Consider the following 16,363-nt stretch of genomic DNA (forward strand, 5'->3'; position numbering starts at 1 on the left):
TTAAATTATTTAATTTTTATCCCTTATAAATAACTCAAGATGGTGAACATACCTAATACTCCTTCCTCCTCCTATTTCCCAGACAAGCTGCAGCTGAGACAAATGTGAAGCAGAAAGGACTGTTTCTTTCTGACAGGTCTCCTTCTCTGCAAAAATTTCTGGCCAGCTGGCTGGGGAATTCTGGGAGTTGAAGTCCACACATCTTAAAGTTGCCAAGTTTGAGAAACTTTGCTCTAGGCTCTCTAGTTGCTTGGGAAATTTCTAAGCATCCCTCCCTTTTAGGAAAATAAAGTGGTGGTGGTGAAGATGCAGTTGGTTTTAATTTCCCCAAGCTTAAATATCCCAGATCTTAGAGACTGTTCTTCAGAAAAAAGGGAATAGTGTAATGATAGAGATTTCAGCAAGGAATTTTAAAACAATGCAGTCAAACATCACCATAAAGAACAGGAGTTTATTTAGCGAAAGGGAAAAGGAGAAGGAAAAACTAAAACCCTAGAGATACAATTTAAGCTAAATTAAATTAAGAAATTGTTCAAAGGTGGCTTGTACATGTTAGGTGACTTGAATAGAACCTTGACTTCTAGAATTAATGCTTTGGCCTAATAGAGCAGATGGTTTGTACACCAGGTTGTATGGTTCCAAGAGTGAAACTACTGAATTGTGGTTTTACTGTCTTATGGACATTTGAAGTCAGTAAAAATAATCCTTTGAAAGAGATGTTTTGTTCAAATATCACAGCACTATCTCTCTGTTGTTAGTGGTCTAAGTGACCAATCATTCATTTTCTTAAAGTAATTTCCACTTCCTTAATGACTCTGCACTAACATTATACATTGAGTTGTTTCATTTTAATTCAAATTACAGAACAGCAGTATCCTAAATACCTTAGTATGCCTGTTGTGAAACATGACTGCCTGCTCTGAACTTCCACATCAATGACTCATAACATCCTATGGCAGAACGGGGTGGCTCCCAGCACCCAATCCGTGACTTTCCGAGAGCTCCACAGTGGATGGGGCCAATGTTTTTAGATTTTTTTTATTTTTGAGATTTTGAGGAGGGGATAAATGGGCACCTTAAGCATTTTGTACTTAAAAACCTCTAAAACAAATCTAAAGCAATCACTGATCATTCTCCTTAATGTGAAATGAAGCGTGGTTGGATGTCTGTAGGTGGGTGTTTAGAATGGCAGGATTAGCCACCTGTCAAGTTGCCCAACTAACAAGCGGCATGTGCTAAGGAGAGATGCTGGGTGAGGCAGAAAGGAGTACTCTTAGTGCTCCTGCTCAGTACAGCCCTCCTTCGGCACCTGGCACATGTCAGTCTGGCTATTTTTGAACAGCTGTACAGAGCTTTTCTTCCTCACTGACAGAAAACAGGTGCAGAGGGAGCACAGGGTGAAGCAAGAGAGAGTGATTGATAACAAGCAAGCTCTATCCCAAGTTAAGGCTGCAAGGGAATGGTAGTACCAGCATTAAGTAGCCAGGAAGTGACCAAGGCAGTACCATAAAATAGCTAGGAAATGATCACGGGGAACATGCATGCTAGATCGATTTCTGGAATCCCACCAGTATGAATGGGCCAACAACAACAACAACAATCACTGTGATATTCAGTGCTGCCAAAGCTGGAATGGAATGATAATTATAACTGAAGAAACTTTGGAAAATTATAATTGAAAAGAACTAGAAGTCATCTAGTTTGGATAATTTTGCATATTTATCTTGCAACCCTTAGACAATACTACAAGTTAGCTTGGTGATATTATTCCCATATTATACACAAAGGGTGCCTTATCATGGTAATGCTATGGTTTGTTTTAACCATAGTTTAATGAGCAGGCCAAAGTATCTTGATTCACATATAAAGGCATGATTTAGAAACTCTAAGAGCTGAGTTCACACAGCACACAGCACACAAAGCCAAACCAAACAAACCACTTTATGGCTTAGCAAGATATGAAAGCCCAGTAATTTGTCTCTTAAATGCACATAATACAAAGTTGGTCCTTTTTAACCAAAGATAGTTACAATGCAGCTATGTTCAGACTTTTAGATTGTGGATTTTGATTTTGTAAACCACCTGGAGTCAGTTTGTGAGTTGGATGACCATATATATTTGTTTAATTAATTAATTAATAAAATAACATGTATAATTGAGAGATTTCTATACCCACCATATTGTGCAACCCAAGTAACCCATTTAATTCAAGGCCAGGGTCATTCTATCCCTAAAGTCTCCTAGGTTAATTGTTAAAGCACCTTGCTTTGGTCAGGCAATATTGTGTGAACCCCAAAATCCAGTCACTTCTTTGTCCAACAATGCATTGTTCAACCAGATGGCTGGGGAAATGAGACAGAGGTGTTAAAAGGACTGAAAATACAAGGTGCTCCAGTACAAAACTACTGCCAAGTGTCATGCAGGAATCCTCAGATGAGGAGTAGGTGGTCAAGAACCAGGAGGTTCACAGCTGGCAGAGAGGGACAAGGCTAGGCCAAAAAGTGTTCCTACAGAGAAGAAAGCAGATGAAAATTATTTGCCTGACTCTTCCTGTCACCTTCCATCAATGAATTAAGAAGCGAGAAGTCTGAAATAGAGGGTTTACATGGATTGGAACTGCCTCACTGTCTGAAGATACAATCTGGGCTTTAGCAAGATGACTCTACATCAGCATTTAAACCTGAATTTATGGTTCCTTGGTGTTGCTAATAACACTATTGTATGTAACTTCAAACAACACTATCTCTTCATTGGCTGGACCTGCTCATTGTGACTCTGATGTTGTATTGGAATTTCTGTGCTCAGTCCTGTGATATGATGTTCTTTTTTTCCTAGCTTCCAATCTGGCATTACTCTTCCATGGCTTCTCAGCTTCCAAATGATTTATGGCTGATTCTGGTCATGAAACAGGATGCCAAGGCTTGGCATCAGGCTTGGTACAGTGCTCTGAAGCACTGACTGGCTTTAGTGCCCATACCCTGCCTAGCCAATGCAGGAGGGACATTGATGCAACGAAGCTCTGCCAGTACTCTCATGGCTCAAGAGGCCATGGGATTCCAGGCACGGCAAGAAGTGGGGAGGGGACTCACAACTTTGCATTACCGAAAATAGCAGTCCTTCCCCTGGCCAGCAAGAGTATGTGCTGCTAGTTCCACATGTAAGGATTTATGGATGGTATAGTGTCTAGATTAAGTATGTTGTGCTATGTTCACTATAGACAGTAATTCTCGCTTAATCACACAAGTATGTTCATAGCTGCCTCAAGTGTCACAATACAAAAGCCTTCTTCAGTGTTCCTCACTCATTCTCCCAAATGTTTGCTAGATAAAAGAAGAACATTTGTTCCCCCGTGAGGTGAGAGAATTGCTCCTTGTGCTGGAGTACATAATGAGCAGTATAACAAGCTGCTTCTTCAGTGGCAGCTGACACAATGAGCTTGAGACTTTTAGAAACATATACTTCATCTTACCATCATTTTTTTTTTTAAAAAGCACTACTAATAGGCATCTAATCTATCACTGCATGATACAGCACAATATAATTTCTAAATAAGTATCAGCAAGATGGTTCGACGTGGTAAAAACCTGCCTCTTACATAGTAGTGTGCAAGAGCGACATGGAAGTACAAAAAGTCAGAGCTTGAGCTTTGACATCACAATGCACACTTTGCCATTTTGGTGTCCTTGCGGTTAGGAACAGATGCCTGCGATTGAACCTATTCAAGCTCCTCTAGAGGACAAGACTAAATTGCTGTGTTGTAGCAAAAAAGAACTGAAGCAACACAGAGAGAGCCAAACACAACTTTTGTTTATGAACTCACTATTAACGCTGCTGTAAAAATTCTGCCCAACAATGACCACACGTTTGAAATTTATTTTGAACACATAGTACTCATGAGCATACATAACAGAAATAAAATCCAGCTGTTTTTATCCTTCCAGATCAAGGCTGATATCTTACACATATAGCACAATCATATGCACATAATAAATTGGACTTATACCCTAGTAAGGTTACAAACCTGTACCCATTTACTTGGGAGAAAGCTCTGCTTAACTGTGAGGCTTGCTTTGAGGTGATACAAACTGCACAGGATTGCAGTCACAGTTACAGTCTGTTCCTGTACAGGTGTATTAGTTCAATTTGTTTCCACTGTTTTGAATTCTGTAGATATCTCCTATATAGGTAAAAATTAAAAAGAAAACTCCAAATATTATTCCCAGAAATTAGGGGAGAAAATTAAATTCTGGTTTGTCGCTGCTTTCCTCACCTATATCTATATATGAACAACAGAAGAATTTCACCATGGGGAACTCTATCCAGGTTCAGACAGCACCCAGAACCATGGCTGAGGTATGGAAACTTGATTATAGCTCACTTGAAATCTCATGCTACATCAAACCTCAGCCCCCACCCTTTTGTAATTCCTGGAGCCTTCTGTGATCAGAAATTAGTGATGGGTTTTCCTATCATTCTAAAGCAGAAATGCTGATGGCTCATGTCATCTAGTAAAATGAAACATCCACCCCAACAACATGGAGAAAAAGACAGTCCCAACCCCATTCTGCATTATCATATTACCTTTGACAGCCCTCTACTCCCCCCAAAAACATCAAGTGCAGCCTCCCTTCACCATCCTTATCTTAGGTGTCCTCCTCGTGGCTGAATAAAAATTCTATCCGCTAGGCTTGCAGGTGGCTGAAAACTAACATAAAATGTGCTGCCCCCACTGGCTGTCCTTATTCTGGACTGGTAACATGTTGGCACATTGTGCTGTCCATATTTACAGGCCATGCTAAGGACAGGGGTTGATAGATTTCCCTGGCTTTATTTCCTCTTCTCTTGTCAGCCCTTCGAGATAGCCCATGTCAGGAAACAGATACCACAAGAACTACTGGAACTCTGATTTATTGTTAGGATATAGTAAAGCCTGACAGAGATTCTCTCTTTCTCCTTCGTATACCAAAAAGAGTCATACACACACACACACACACACACACATCTTTCTGGGCTAAGGTCACATTTTCATAATGGCTATTGAATTCCTTCTTCAAGGTCATTTCTGTATTCCTCTATACCTCCCACCAAATGTCACCAGTTAGTGGGTAAACATCCACCAATCACTTCCTTTAAAGAATGCTGGGGCTGGGAAGGCAGGGACTAGCAGGTTTAGTCCTTTGGCAAAACTCACTCTGGTGTTACACAATTGTTTTGCATGGGTGCATTTAAAAGTAGTCTGACTATCGGTTGGTATCAGCAGATAGTTGAGCTCCTTTTGGACATGGATTTGATGCTACTCCAGTGGAATGATCCCTGACGTATGTTAGATTAAACCCAGGGCAAAACTGCCATGCTCACTGGAACACCTAAGGGTGATTTTAAGTTGCCTCAGGCATGGTTGGGGATGAGATGAAGGCAATGTTAGGAGGACTTGGAAAAATAAAAGAGGTTTCTGGAGCATGTTCATGTCATGGCTCGATGCCATGGTTGGATGTGAGTGGGAAAAAGCCCTTAGTATAAGCTGCAGTTACAGATAGTAAATCCTGCATCTTAACTGCAATATAGCTTGGCATGTCATGCAAACATATAAAGCTGGGTTTATACTATACACCATGCTAAGCCATAAACATGGTTTCTACACTGTAATAACTGGGTTGACTCAACACACTAGGCCCGAACTCAAACATATATTACAGCTTAACATGATGTGCTAAAGCCAACTGGAGAAATAAAGCACTGATCAATGGAGGGAAATTGTGAAGGGGGAGAAATTCAAAAAACAGAATGAGACAGGAAAGATTAAGTGTTGTATTCTATGTCTAGTTTAAGAGGTGGCGGGTGGGGAGGGGGATGCTGCAGTGATGAGTCTTTAAAAGTCATGTAAATGCCAAGAACAGAAAGAGATTATTTAGGGCTTTACATGGCAGATGCATAAGCAGAGATGCAGGAAGACTGAAATAGGAAAAAGTGTTAGTGTTATATCATGAAAGAGCTGCCTGTCAGACACAGTGGCATGAGACAATGGAATTCTAAAGTAATTAAAACAACATCAGCTACAAATCTTGCTCAGCTGGGAAACCCAGTGTACATGGTTTGCTTTGGCCTCAGTGAACTCTGTCTCACTACAGCCCGTTAGGGATGCAGACCTTTGGGGTGCCTTGTTCTCATTTGCAGAGGTCCGTGGGAGGCAGTGAATGAGATGGGAAACAACCTCCCCAGTGGAAAACTAGAGTGGGAAATAACTGCATAAACATATGCTCCTCCTGAAGCAGGGGCACATGGAGGAAAAAATAAATCCTTCTTCACTGATTTTTCACTTTTGGAGCACTGCCCTCAGATCACAGTTGGCACTGTGGGGCCTGATACCCTTGAACAGCTAAAGTTTTGTAGATGCTCACATTGGCCCTATCTTTCTAGCCTTGTCCTAGTAATGACAGGATAATACTGGATCAATTGACATGCCTATATCATAAATCACATTTGCTTCCCCTATCTCCTGCATTGGTGATATTAGCTTATATAGTACATAATACAATCTTTGCAACCCCAAAATGTAGCTCAGAGAACACTAACAACACAACATGAAACCCTGAGCTACACATATGTCTACTCCTGCAACTTTCAGAAATATTTAAAGGAGGAATATTCTGCTCCCAGGAAATGCATTGAATGAGCCAAGAAGCCAGAAAAAATGCAGAGACACATGCACAAACTATCACATTATACAATGTAAGGAAACAAATGCCTATAATTTACAGTTCTAGAAAACAGACGTTGCTAATATAGCTCCAAGCAGCTCAAACAGAGTTGAAAAGTTGCTTGTCTGTCAGTAACAGAAGGAGGAGAATGATGCCTCAACGTTAACATTTCTATCTAAGTTACAGGGAAGTTGCAGGGAATTCTGTGATGCTGGGAGTCCAAGATTTCCATTAATTCATAAACCCAAAGGGGTGACTCAGACCATAAACTATGGTTTACAAACCACAGTAGCTTGACACTTTACCTAGCTTATGATTTGAGTTAACATCCTGTATCCTTTTTGGATTTGCTGCTGGTTTTATCTTGCTTTTTATTAAGTGCTACTGCTAGCATTTTTTGTTGGTTTACATTGTGCTCACATGCTTTTATATGTTAAATGAATATTGGCTAGAGAACTTTAGTTATTGAAGGGGAAAAACGGTGTGGATAGTAAGGTGATCCTTTAGGAGTTAAATATCTGAGATTTCTAGTCTGGATAAAAGTTAGACCCTACCTCTTAGAATTTTCTTTGCTCACCTTTTAGATTCAGTTTTTGTTGTGTTCTGTGCTCACACAGTGTTTGTTTATTGTTAATAAGGAGAAAGAGTAGTTCCTTCCAAAATCATTATGAGAGTGAAAAAACAAGGTCCTTAAAAAAAAGAAACAGAGAGGTAATTTAAATTGATCTGGAAAGAAGTTTTCCATTCTATTTATGCACCCATCTCTTTTACCAGCACTGTTGTTAAAACATTTCTTTTCTTCCTACAGCAGAGGAGAAAAACAGTTGTAGAGGAACAGAAACACTGCTGTGCATGTTACAGTTAACTGATGGCCACCAAGGTTGCTGATTTTCCTCTGAAAGCCTGCAGAGCAACATGCAGGCATCCTGGGGGTGGGAGTTCTTCCATCCACCAGTAAAAAAAAATGTAATTACTTTCTACAATTACCTTCCAGTTACTGAGTTAATTTATAGAACCACCAATTAAAATTTTGTCAGCTATAAAGCAGGGCTTTAGGAGCAAGACTAGGAGGAGAGATCCTAAGAAACAACTTACAGTCCCTATTTCTTCTACATTGTTCCCTAACTATTAGAAACTATGGTGAAAGGTGAAAGGTCCCCTGTGCAAGCACCGAGTCACGTCTGACCCTTTGGGGGGACGCCACTTTCAAGACGTTTTCTTGGCAGACTATAGCGGGGTGGTTTGCCATTGCCTTCCCCCATCATCACCTTCCCCAGCAAGCTGGGTACTCATTTTACTGATCTCGGAAGGATGGAAGGCTGAGTCGACCTGAGCCAGCTACCTGAGAATCCAGATTCCACTGGGATCGAACTCAGGTCGTGGGGAGAGTTTTCAGTTGCAATACTGCTGCCTACCATTCTGCGCCACATGAGGCTTTAGAAACCATAGTATGGACATATTTAATCCATGAGTGGAACCAGCTGGGCCAAATACCTCAGGTTCAATCTCAAGAGCTCATTTTGACATTGCTTTGGATTACAACTGCAACTCTGAATCCACTTTGTGAACCATCTTAGAGGCAATAGATACAATTTAAAATCACAACTTTTTATTACCACCTAGTAATAGCAAAGGAGGGACGCGGTGGCGCTGCGGGTTAAACCGCTGAGCTGCTGAGCTTGCCGATTGGAAGGTCAGCAGTTCGAATCCGCGTGACGGGGTGAGCTCCCATTGCTAGTCCCAGCTCCTGCCAACCTAGCAGTTCGAAAACATGCAAATGTGAGTAGATTAATAGGTACTGCTTCGGTGGGCAGGTAACGGTGCTCCGTGTAGTCATGCCGGCCACATGACCACGGAAGTGTCTACAGACAAACGCCGGCTCTTCGGCTTTGAAACGGAGATGAACACCACTCCCTAGAGTCGGACACGACTGGACTTAATGTCAAGGGAAACCTTTACCTTTACCTAGTAATAGCATAAACGGGTAAGTTGGTTTTATGCTTTTCTGGCGGCCTGTTCATTCACTATATTATTATTATTTTATGCCTTCAAGGCAGTATTGACTCCTGGTGACTGCCTGGATCCCTGAAGTTTTATTGGCAAGGTTTTTCCAAAGTGGTTTCACTTCCCTTCCTAGAGCTGAGAGAGAGTGACTGGCCCAAGGTCCCCCAGCTGGCTTTGTGCCAAACCCACAGTCTCTTGGTTTCTAATCCGGTGCCTTAACCACTACACCGGACTGGCTCTCTACTAATGTATAAAACTGAAAAAAATCAGTTGTTATGAATTTTCTGTTAGGTCACCTTTTATATAGCCCATTATTTCAATCAATGCTCTCTTTGCAAGAAGAAGGATTAAAGAAAACTTTGCTTCCTTCCTCCTCTTCATCATGGTATAGTTTTGCCCCTTACTTAATAATGGGCACTTGGACTAAACACGTTTGCTTCTGCTCACTTTGATTTCCCTTCTACGTATTGCCCGCACTCCTCTACTAAATTCTAACTTAAAATCTTTTGGGGTAGGCCAATTTTAATATAAAATGCCATGTATTTTGATGGTATTAATGGAAATTTATAGATGATAAATTGCGAAATATATTCCTAGCATACTTGGAAGGATTGCTGTCAGTCACACACTTACTTATATAAATATTTCCTGCAGTGTATGCTGCATAAAGCTGGTAAAAGGTTCCAAGTGGTGTACAAATGCTACAAAGAATACCATAAAAACAATAACATAAAATTGATAACACAAGCCAGCCAAATAATCATAATCATAATCATACTAAGGAAAACCATTCTCCATAATATCAGTAACCTCATGCAGTGTGGGAACTCAATGTCCTGCCAATTCTCAAAGGCTTTCAGAAATAACCAGATCTTAGCAGCTTTCCTAAATGCCAACGGGGTTGCTGGCATAGGAAGCATTGTGTTAGACTTCTGGTGGGGACATGGCAGACTGAACAGCTGTGCTGTGGAATTAGCGGGCAGAACTGACTATGCGGCAATTTTTTCAGGCTCAGGCAGGTTTTCCTGAAGCCCAGGAGTGTTCTCTGGATAAAAGAAAACACCTGGAATCACCCCATTTGCCCTCTAGACAGCTGCTTGCAGCCAGAAGATTGCAAACAGTGTTTGGTGTTTGACTGATAAGAGCTAACTGGGAGGCAGGGATGTCACCATTTTCCAAGCCGTGCTGTAGCCTTAAAGGGACACTAAGATAGGCCACTCCATTTTAAAATCACTATATATCTATCTATATCTATATATCTATATCTATATCTAAGTAAGAAAGGCTTTCTACAGCGAGGGGAAGCTGGCTTTCTTGGTACTTATTGTTATTTTTGGAATGACTTTTTAATTTTTTTTTAAGCTTTGGACTTCATTTTCCTTCCAAATATTAAGGAGGATTGAGAGTAAATAAATGTCTCCCTGTTATTATTTTTGTACTAAATTTGAAGATATTAGCCTTTTCCTACATGTTGAATCGGCTGATTTGAACCTTCAGCTTTCTGCTTCTACTTTCCTTGGGAACTGTTTGCTTATCTCACTTTCGCTCTGGAACTTTTCTGTATCTTCAACTTTCACTGGTTAAGCTTCTAGGGGGTGCCATAATCTGCTGCATGAGACATGGAAGATTTAAAACAGATTCTTTCTGACTCCTACCAAGCTTTTATGCAAGACATTCAGGACATCGTGGAAAATATGAGGTCTAAAATGTGTCATCTGGCTGGGGATTTAGTGGATGAAATTGAGCAACTTAACAGTGATAGAAATGTTTTTTCTAAGAGTGAAGATTGGATAGCAGAGTTGGAAAAATTGGACAGAACAGAGAGATCTGCAAGCATTAAGAGAAATTGACTACCTGGTGGAATGCTATGAAAAAGAAGGGGTCATTATGTATGGGAGGTTTTCTGACGAGAAGTTGGAGTTTTTGAGGGGAGCAACTGGGCTATTCAATTCTTTTAAGAAAAAGGTTCTGTGCATATTGTGGGGATATGAAAATTCTTTGGTTTATTTTGAAGTGGGATAAGAGTTAAACAATGTTTACCTGGATTGCTTTTTGGGTTTGGCTGATGTTATTTGTTTCTAAGGATTTGGATTAAAATCGTTAGGGTAAAAAAGTGTTTATTTGGATTTGGGTTTTGGATTTATTAAGATTAAGATAATTAAAATTGTTGTACTATTAAGTATAATGGCAGACAATTTCTGTGCTTTTTAGTTTGATTTTTTATTATAGTAGACAGAAATGTATAGAATAGTAGTAGGAAGGGAATAATTAAATAACTGTTATCTTTAGGGGGAATAGTTGTTTAGGAGGTTTATATGAATTTTTCTTTTCTTTTTTCTTTTAATATAAGGGAAAGGAGTAACTGTACTTAATGATTTTTATAATGTGCCAAAGTGGAATGATTTATAGAAATAATGTGGTTTTGGTTTAATATAGAGTAAAAGATTGATTATGGAAAATTTTTGTATATCCTTGCTGTTAAAAGTCAGAAGTCACTAATGTTGAAAAAAAATTTCTCTTGTGTTTTCACATCTTTTTAGTTCTTTTTTCCTTTTTTTTGTTTTTGTTTTTTCGTAGCTTTTATCTTTGTCTTGAAACTTAATAAAATTCTTATAAAAAAATTGTGTTAGGCAGCTTTTTAACATATCATAGGCAGTCACTAAATGGCCAGTGGAGGATTTTCAGCTATTTCAGATCCATTTGCACAAGGGCTGCAATTCCTTTGTCTCAGGCGTGCAACCATTTTTCAGAGAAGAAAAGAAAATTAAGCTTCATGGTTTATTTCTATGTACCTGTTGGAACAGACATTTTTAAAAACAAACTAAAAAAACAGACTAAAGAGCAGAGCAACAAAGAAAGAGTTGTGATGTTCTTAGTCATCCACAGCTTAGCTTTTGATGTTTGGCACCTCTGCTATGGTGTGAGACTCTGTCCCCAAGCTCTGAGGCACAGTTACAGCACAATGCAGAACACACAGGTGTGTGAACTTTCTTCTGTCTCATCTCAACACAAGCTGAGGTGTGTCTACAGTATATCTGACTCAAGGCAAATGGGATAAGTGGATTTTCATGATAACGTCTTCTAAGCTTTCCTGTTTAACTTCATAGAATCATAGAATCGTAGGGCTGAAAGCTTACAGCCCTGGACCTTCCTAACAGTCTCCCAACTCAAGTAAGGCCTGTTAGCTTTTAAGTAATCAACCCATGGAAACCAGTGGACTTGCTTCAGAGTATACAACTCTAGGATTACTTAATGAAGAGCTATAAGGGCTGACCCATAGTATCCCAGATTTCCATATCTGCAATTTCCTGCAGCTACTCTTAGCTTTGAGATATCCTACACTGCCACCAATGTATCCCTTAATTTCCTCTGATATCTTTCTGCCCCAACTGACCTGCTGACTTTCTGTAGGGGCTTCTAATTGTTGTTATTTTATATTCTATTTATAACAGAATATTTATATTCTACTTATATATTTATAAATTTATAAATTTATTTATTTATTATATTTTAACCTTTCAAATCACTCTATGATTTTTTTTATTGTGAAGAGCGGTATACCATTTCAAATATTCTTCATTCTAACTGGATTTGCATGTTCTAAATCCCAAGATAATAATAGGAGGAAATTGCATTTGTCCATAGGTCTCTCTGCCTCTCCCATGCTGATTTGTGAATGCTGATTTGTGAATATCTTTCCTGACAGATCATCAGAAGCTAGAACGAGAGGCTCGGATCTGCCGCCTTCTGAAACATCCTAACATAGGTAGGAAAAAGCTCTCTACTCTTTCTAATGGATCTTGCATGCTCCTGTTCTGCCTTTCTTTCACTTCTGGTAAATGCCAGAACTAACAGAATACCGGTATTGTCATACTGCATATTTCAAAGGCAAATGTTACCTGGTGCTGTTTGTTCATCCAGCAGTTTTAATTTACTTCTATGAAAGCATACATTGTATCTTCTCCGGCAGCCTTTCCCAACCTATTGCACCCTGGATCTTTTGGATTACAATTCCCATCCTCCTTGGCCATGCTGACTGAGGACTATTTCAAAATATGCAGATGTGTGTTCAATTAATCAGTTAATGTGCTGTTGAAGAGGGACCATTAACATAAAAATGTGTTGAGCAAGAATTTTACAATGCTCTTTAGTACTGGTATTGTCTCATCTCTTCTCCTTTAATCCTTTTGTTCTTAAAAATATGTCTGAGGGCACATTTCCATATGTATTAATCTCCTTGTTTTCAGTTTCTTTCGCAAACATACACACACAGTCTCTGTCTGTGTACATTAGCTTTTTGTAATGGAGGGAAGGGATAGGCTATCATTTGCAGTCTGAAAGGGTTACAACTCAGATCCAGATTTATCAAAGACCAGTTTTGGTTTGAAGGGCTTTGACACAATCTCTTCCAATGGACTTCCTTTTTTTGCCATTGAACATTTTTTGACTTATCCACCCATAGGGACAGCTCTCTATACAACACTAGGTAACTTTTGCTGACCAGTGATAGTAGCCCTAAAGCGAAGCCATCAATTTAATGAGGTCTAAATCTTTCCTTCACTGAAGGAGCTGGCCATATATTATGATACTTTGCAGGAGATGGGGTTTTGTAGCAAAGTGGGCTCCTTCCTGCTATCTCAATTCCACACATCTGATTTGGGGAGAGTGGCCCTGACAGGCCACAGAAAGGCCAAACAGACATTCCTGTTCTTGAATTTCCCTCCTTTTTTTTTCTTTTTTAACTGAACGTGTTTAGTAGACAGGGGAGCAACCTAGAGTCCTCAGTTGGCATGTGGCTCTGAAGCAAAGCATGTGCTTCCTCAGTGGACTTTGCAAGGCCTTTTTTAAGCAAGCAATTCAGATTCCTAGCAAGAAGTTCCCTCACTTGGCAATCTGCTGAGCGGAGGGTAAGTGAAAGAAAAACATGGCCTTGTAATGAGAGACAGACACATAGACCCAGAGAGAAAGAAGGGGGAAAGGAAAGGTGGATGTCAAAGAAAGATGTGATTGAGGAAAAGAGATAATAGGTGGCTCCTGCTCACTTTTGCCCTTGACCCTGCTGACTGTTTGCTTTAGCCTGCCCCAACTGACCTGCATCTCACAACCCTTACTTAGAAAGTATATCTGTGCTGCTTGACAGAAAGAAATTCACAAGAAGGTGTATGGATTTTCACATTATGCTAATCCATGGTTTGTTTAACCATGGTGTATTGACTCACAGTTGGCTAGAATTACATAACATCCGTGAGCCATGCTTTATAAACAACAGTGGCTGGGTTTATACAGCAGCAACAGCAACTTCTTTTATGGCAGTGGTGTTTTTCAATGCTGGGAGAATTGTGCCTGTTTTAAAGGCACCAGATCCTGCCAAGCAAAAAATGATGGCAGCTCCTCCGTCCTGCGTAGGGTTGCTATGCAACTCTCCCCCTTTCCATTTCTTTCACCTGCGCCTGTAGCAGTTGGAACAGCACAAGAGGTAGAACTCTGCCATCTTTTCAATCTGACTGCCATTCAAGGCAAACTTCAGTGGGAAAAGATGACAGGCACAGTCACAAGTCCTCCAAAGTGCTGGGGAGTCAGGAAGAATGCCTGGTTTTCCTGTCATTGTGGGAGAATGGCATTGATTGGTGAAAAAGATAAGGGAGAGATTCACCCATTAAGAACTTTTCCTTGCATCCTTTAGAGTTGCTTTAACGGCCTGAAAAGGCTTGCCAGCTTGGTCTTGTGCCCCTAAAGCAGAAAGTGGCTTTCAGGGCAGCAAGAAAAGCACAGTTCACCTGCTGATGTCTGCAGAACAAGCCCAAACATGGGGTTGGGGGAAGGAAAGGGGCAGCCCTATGTTATGTACCCTTGAGCATCTCTGTCACAGGAATAAATGACCTTGATTTTTAGGATCTGATTTGAAGGGGTATCTGAAATCTAACAGGGGCTTTGCTGGAATGGATGAAAGAATGCCAGGAAGTTCATGGGAAACAGACCCTGCCAGCCTCCTCCCTCATCTCTGCCTGTAATGCATGCCCGTAGCGCCGCCCATGTTTCCTCCCCACTTCTCTTCACACATGCCCACGCACACACACATCCATATGGCCTCTGCTTGATAAATGATTCAGATCCTAAAGAGCCTGTCAGCTTGAATCTGTCTTGGGCAAGTGCCGGCAAAGCAGAGTCAGGTCCTTTCCATCAAGAGGAATCACAGACGGACTATCTATCGCTGGACCAACCGGCTGCTATGGCAACAGAGGCCTTTCTTTTTTTCTCCTCCCTTTCTCTCCCTTGCCCCAACGACAGGAACACTTCCTCAGATAAATAATAAGCGGGGGATAAATAATAAAAAGCGGGGAATGGGGGGAGGGAGGAGAGCAATAGCTCTACGTGCAGGTGTAAGAACTGGATCTGGAGTGAAGAGAGCCAAGGACACCTTTGTTCCTTCTCACCACTTCAAAAACTTTGTGTGTGTGTGTGTGTAAACCATTTTTACACTGATGTTTTCAAGTGACAAATATGACCAAAATGGAAGAGACACATTGACAAGGAAAACAATAATTCTAATGGAAAGAACAGTAATTCAATAAATAGTGCACCACAGGCTTTCTGAGTGCCTGAGGCTAATTAGAATTAATTTGAAACAGATAAAAAATATCACAGCAAGACAATGCGCTTAGTGAAAAAATAAACAACATAAACCATAATAATATCTTGGCTCCATCTGGCACTAAGTTCAGATATCTGCCAGGCTATTTTGGTTTGTTGAATACATGTTGTACTTCCAGGTTACTGCTTTTTAAGGCTGTCCCCTATTTTTACCAGCTTGTCTCCTGTTTGTTTAAAGTGGCTCAGCACACAGAATCCAAACTTCTGTAAAACTTGGTTTTTCTTCATATCCTTTAGAAGTAAAAACACTAAACTCTTCAGAACCAATCTTGCCTGATCATATGGGATTCTAAAAAGGTCTCGCTTCTAACAGAACCACTTAAAGGATCTATACGCAAATAATAGTTTTATTACTTATCATTTAATTTCTGACGTAATCTACCATGTATGTAACATCTATACCCTGTCTTCTTATCTTCCCCTCCTTATTTTCAAACTTGAACTTGATACATGCTGATAAATCTGTTTTTTGTGAAAAAAATCAATATTGTTATTACTAATTAACATTATAAAATAGTAATACAGCTACTATTGTTGATTGGCCTTTTCTTTTTAACCACCATGGCCTAGCTTAAATCATTAAATTGATGATGATGATGATGATGATGATGATGATGATGATGATGATGATGATGATGATGATCTTGACGATGCTTTCCCTTTTGAATTTGGAGAGATGCAGTACCATCCATCTGAAGGATATCAGATTAGAGAAGTTTCAGTGCTTCACTGCCAACATCCATCATTTGATTTTGATCACCATGCCTCTCTCTCCATTCAATCACTCTCTTCATCACTATTTACGTATGAAGGGTATAGGAAAGTAGCAAATTTATTTTCCTGTCTGATACCAGTTACATTACAGTATGCAATATATAGTCTCAACTGCTGTAAGTCAGTGGCATAGTAATCCAATGACAAGATGTATCAAGAGGTAAAAGCCTGAAAAGCTGGAGTCATGTTGTGAATTCAAGATGGTGGCCACTGTGAGAAAGACGCTGACCCCCGGT

At 40.1% G+C, this 16,363-nt stretch overlaps 1 protein-coding gene across 3 annotated transcripts in view; it reads left to right on the top strand.

The window, feature by feature from the left end:
* CAMK2A (calcium/calmodulin dependent protein kinase II alpha) overlaps nucleotides 1–16,363 on the top strand; it is a 162,716-nt gene that overhangs the window by 66,752 nt on the left and 79,601 nt on the right. For all 3 annotated transcript variants that reach the window (XM_063292200.1, XM_063292202.1, XM_063292203.1), the window contains exon 3: nucleotides 12,409–12,468. In XM_063292200.1, the coding sequence (XP_063148270.1) occupies nucleotides 12,409–12,468 (60 nt within the window). The remainder of the gene's footprint in view (nucleotides 1–12,408; nucleotides 12,469–16,363) is intronic.

The sequence above is a fragment of the Candoia aspera genome, chromosome 2 (genome assembly GCF_035149785.1).
Source record: "Candoia aspera isolate rCanAsp1 chromosome 2, rCanAsp1.hap2, whole genome shotgun sequence".
Classification (NCBI taxonomy): Eukaryota; Metazoa; Chordata; class Lepidosauria; order Squamata; family Boidae; genus Candoia; species Candoia aspera.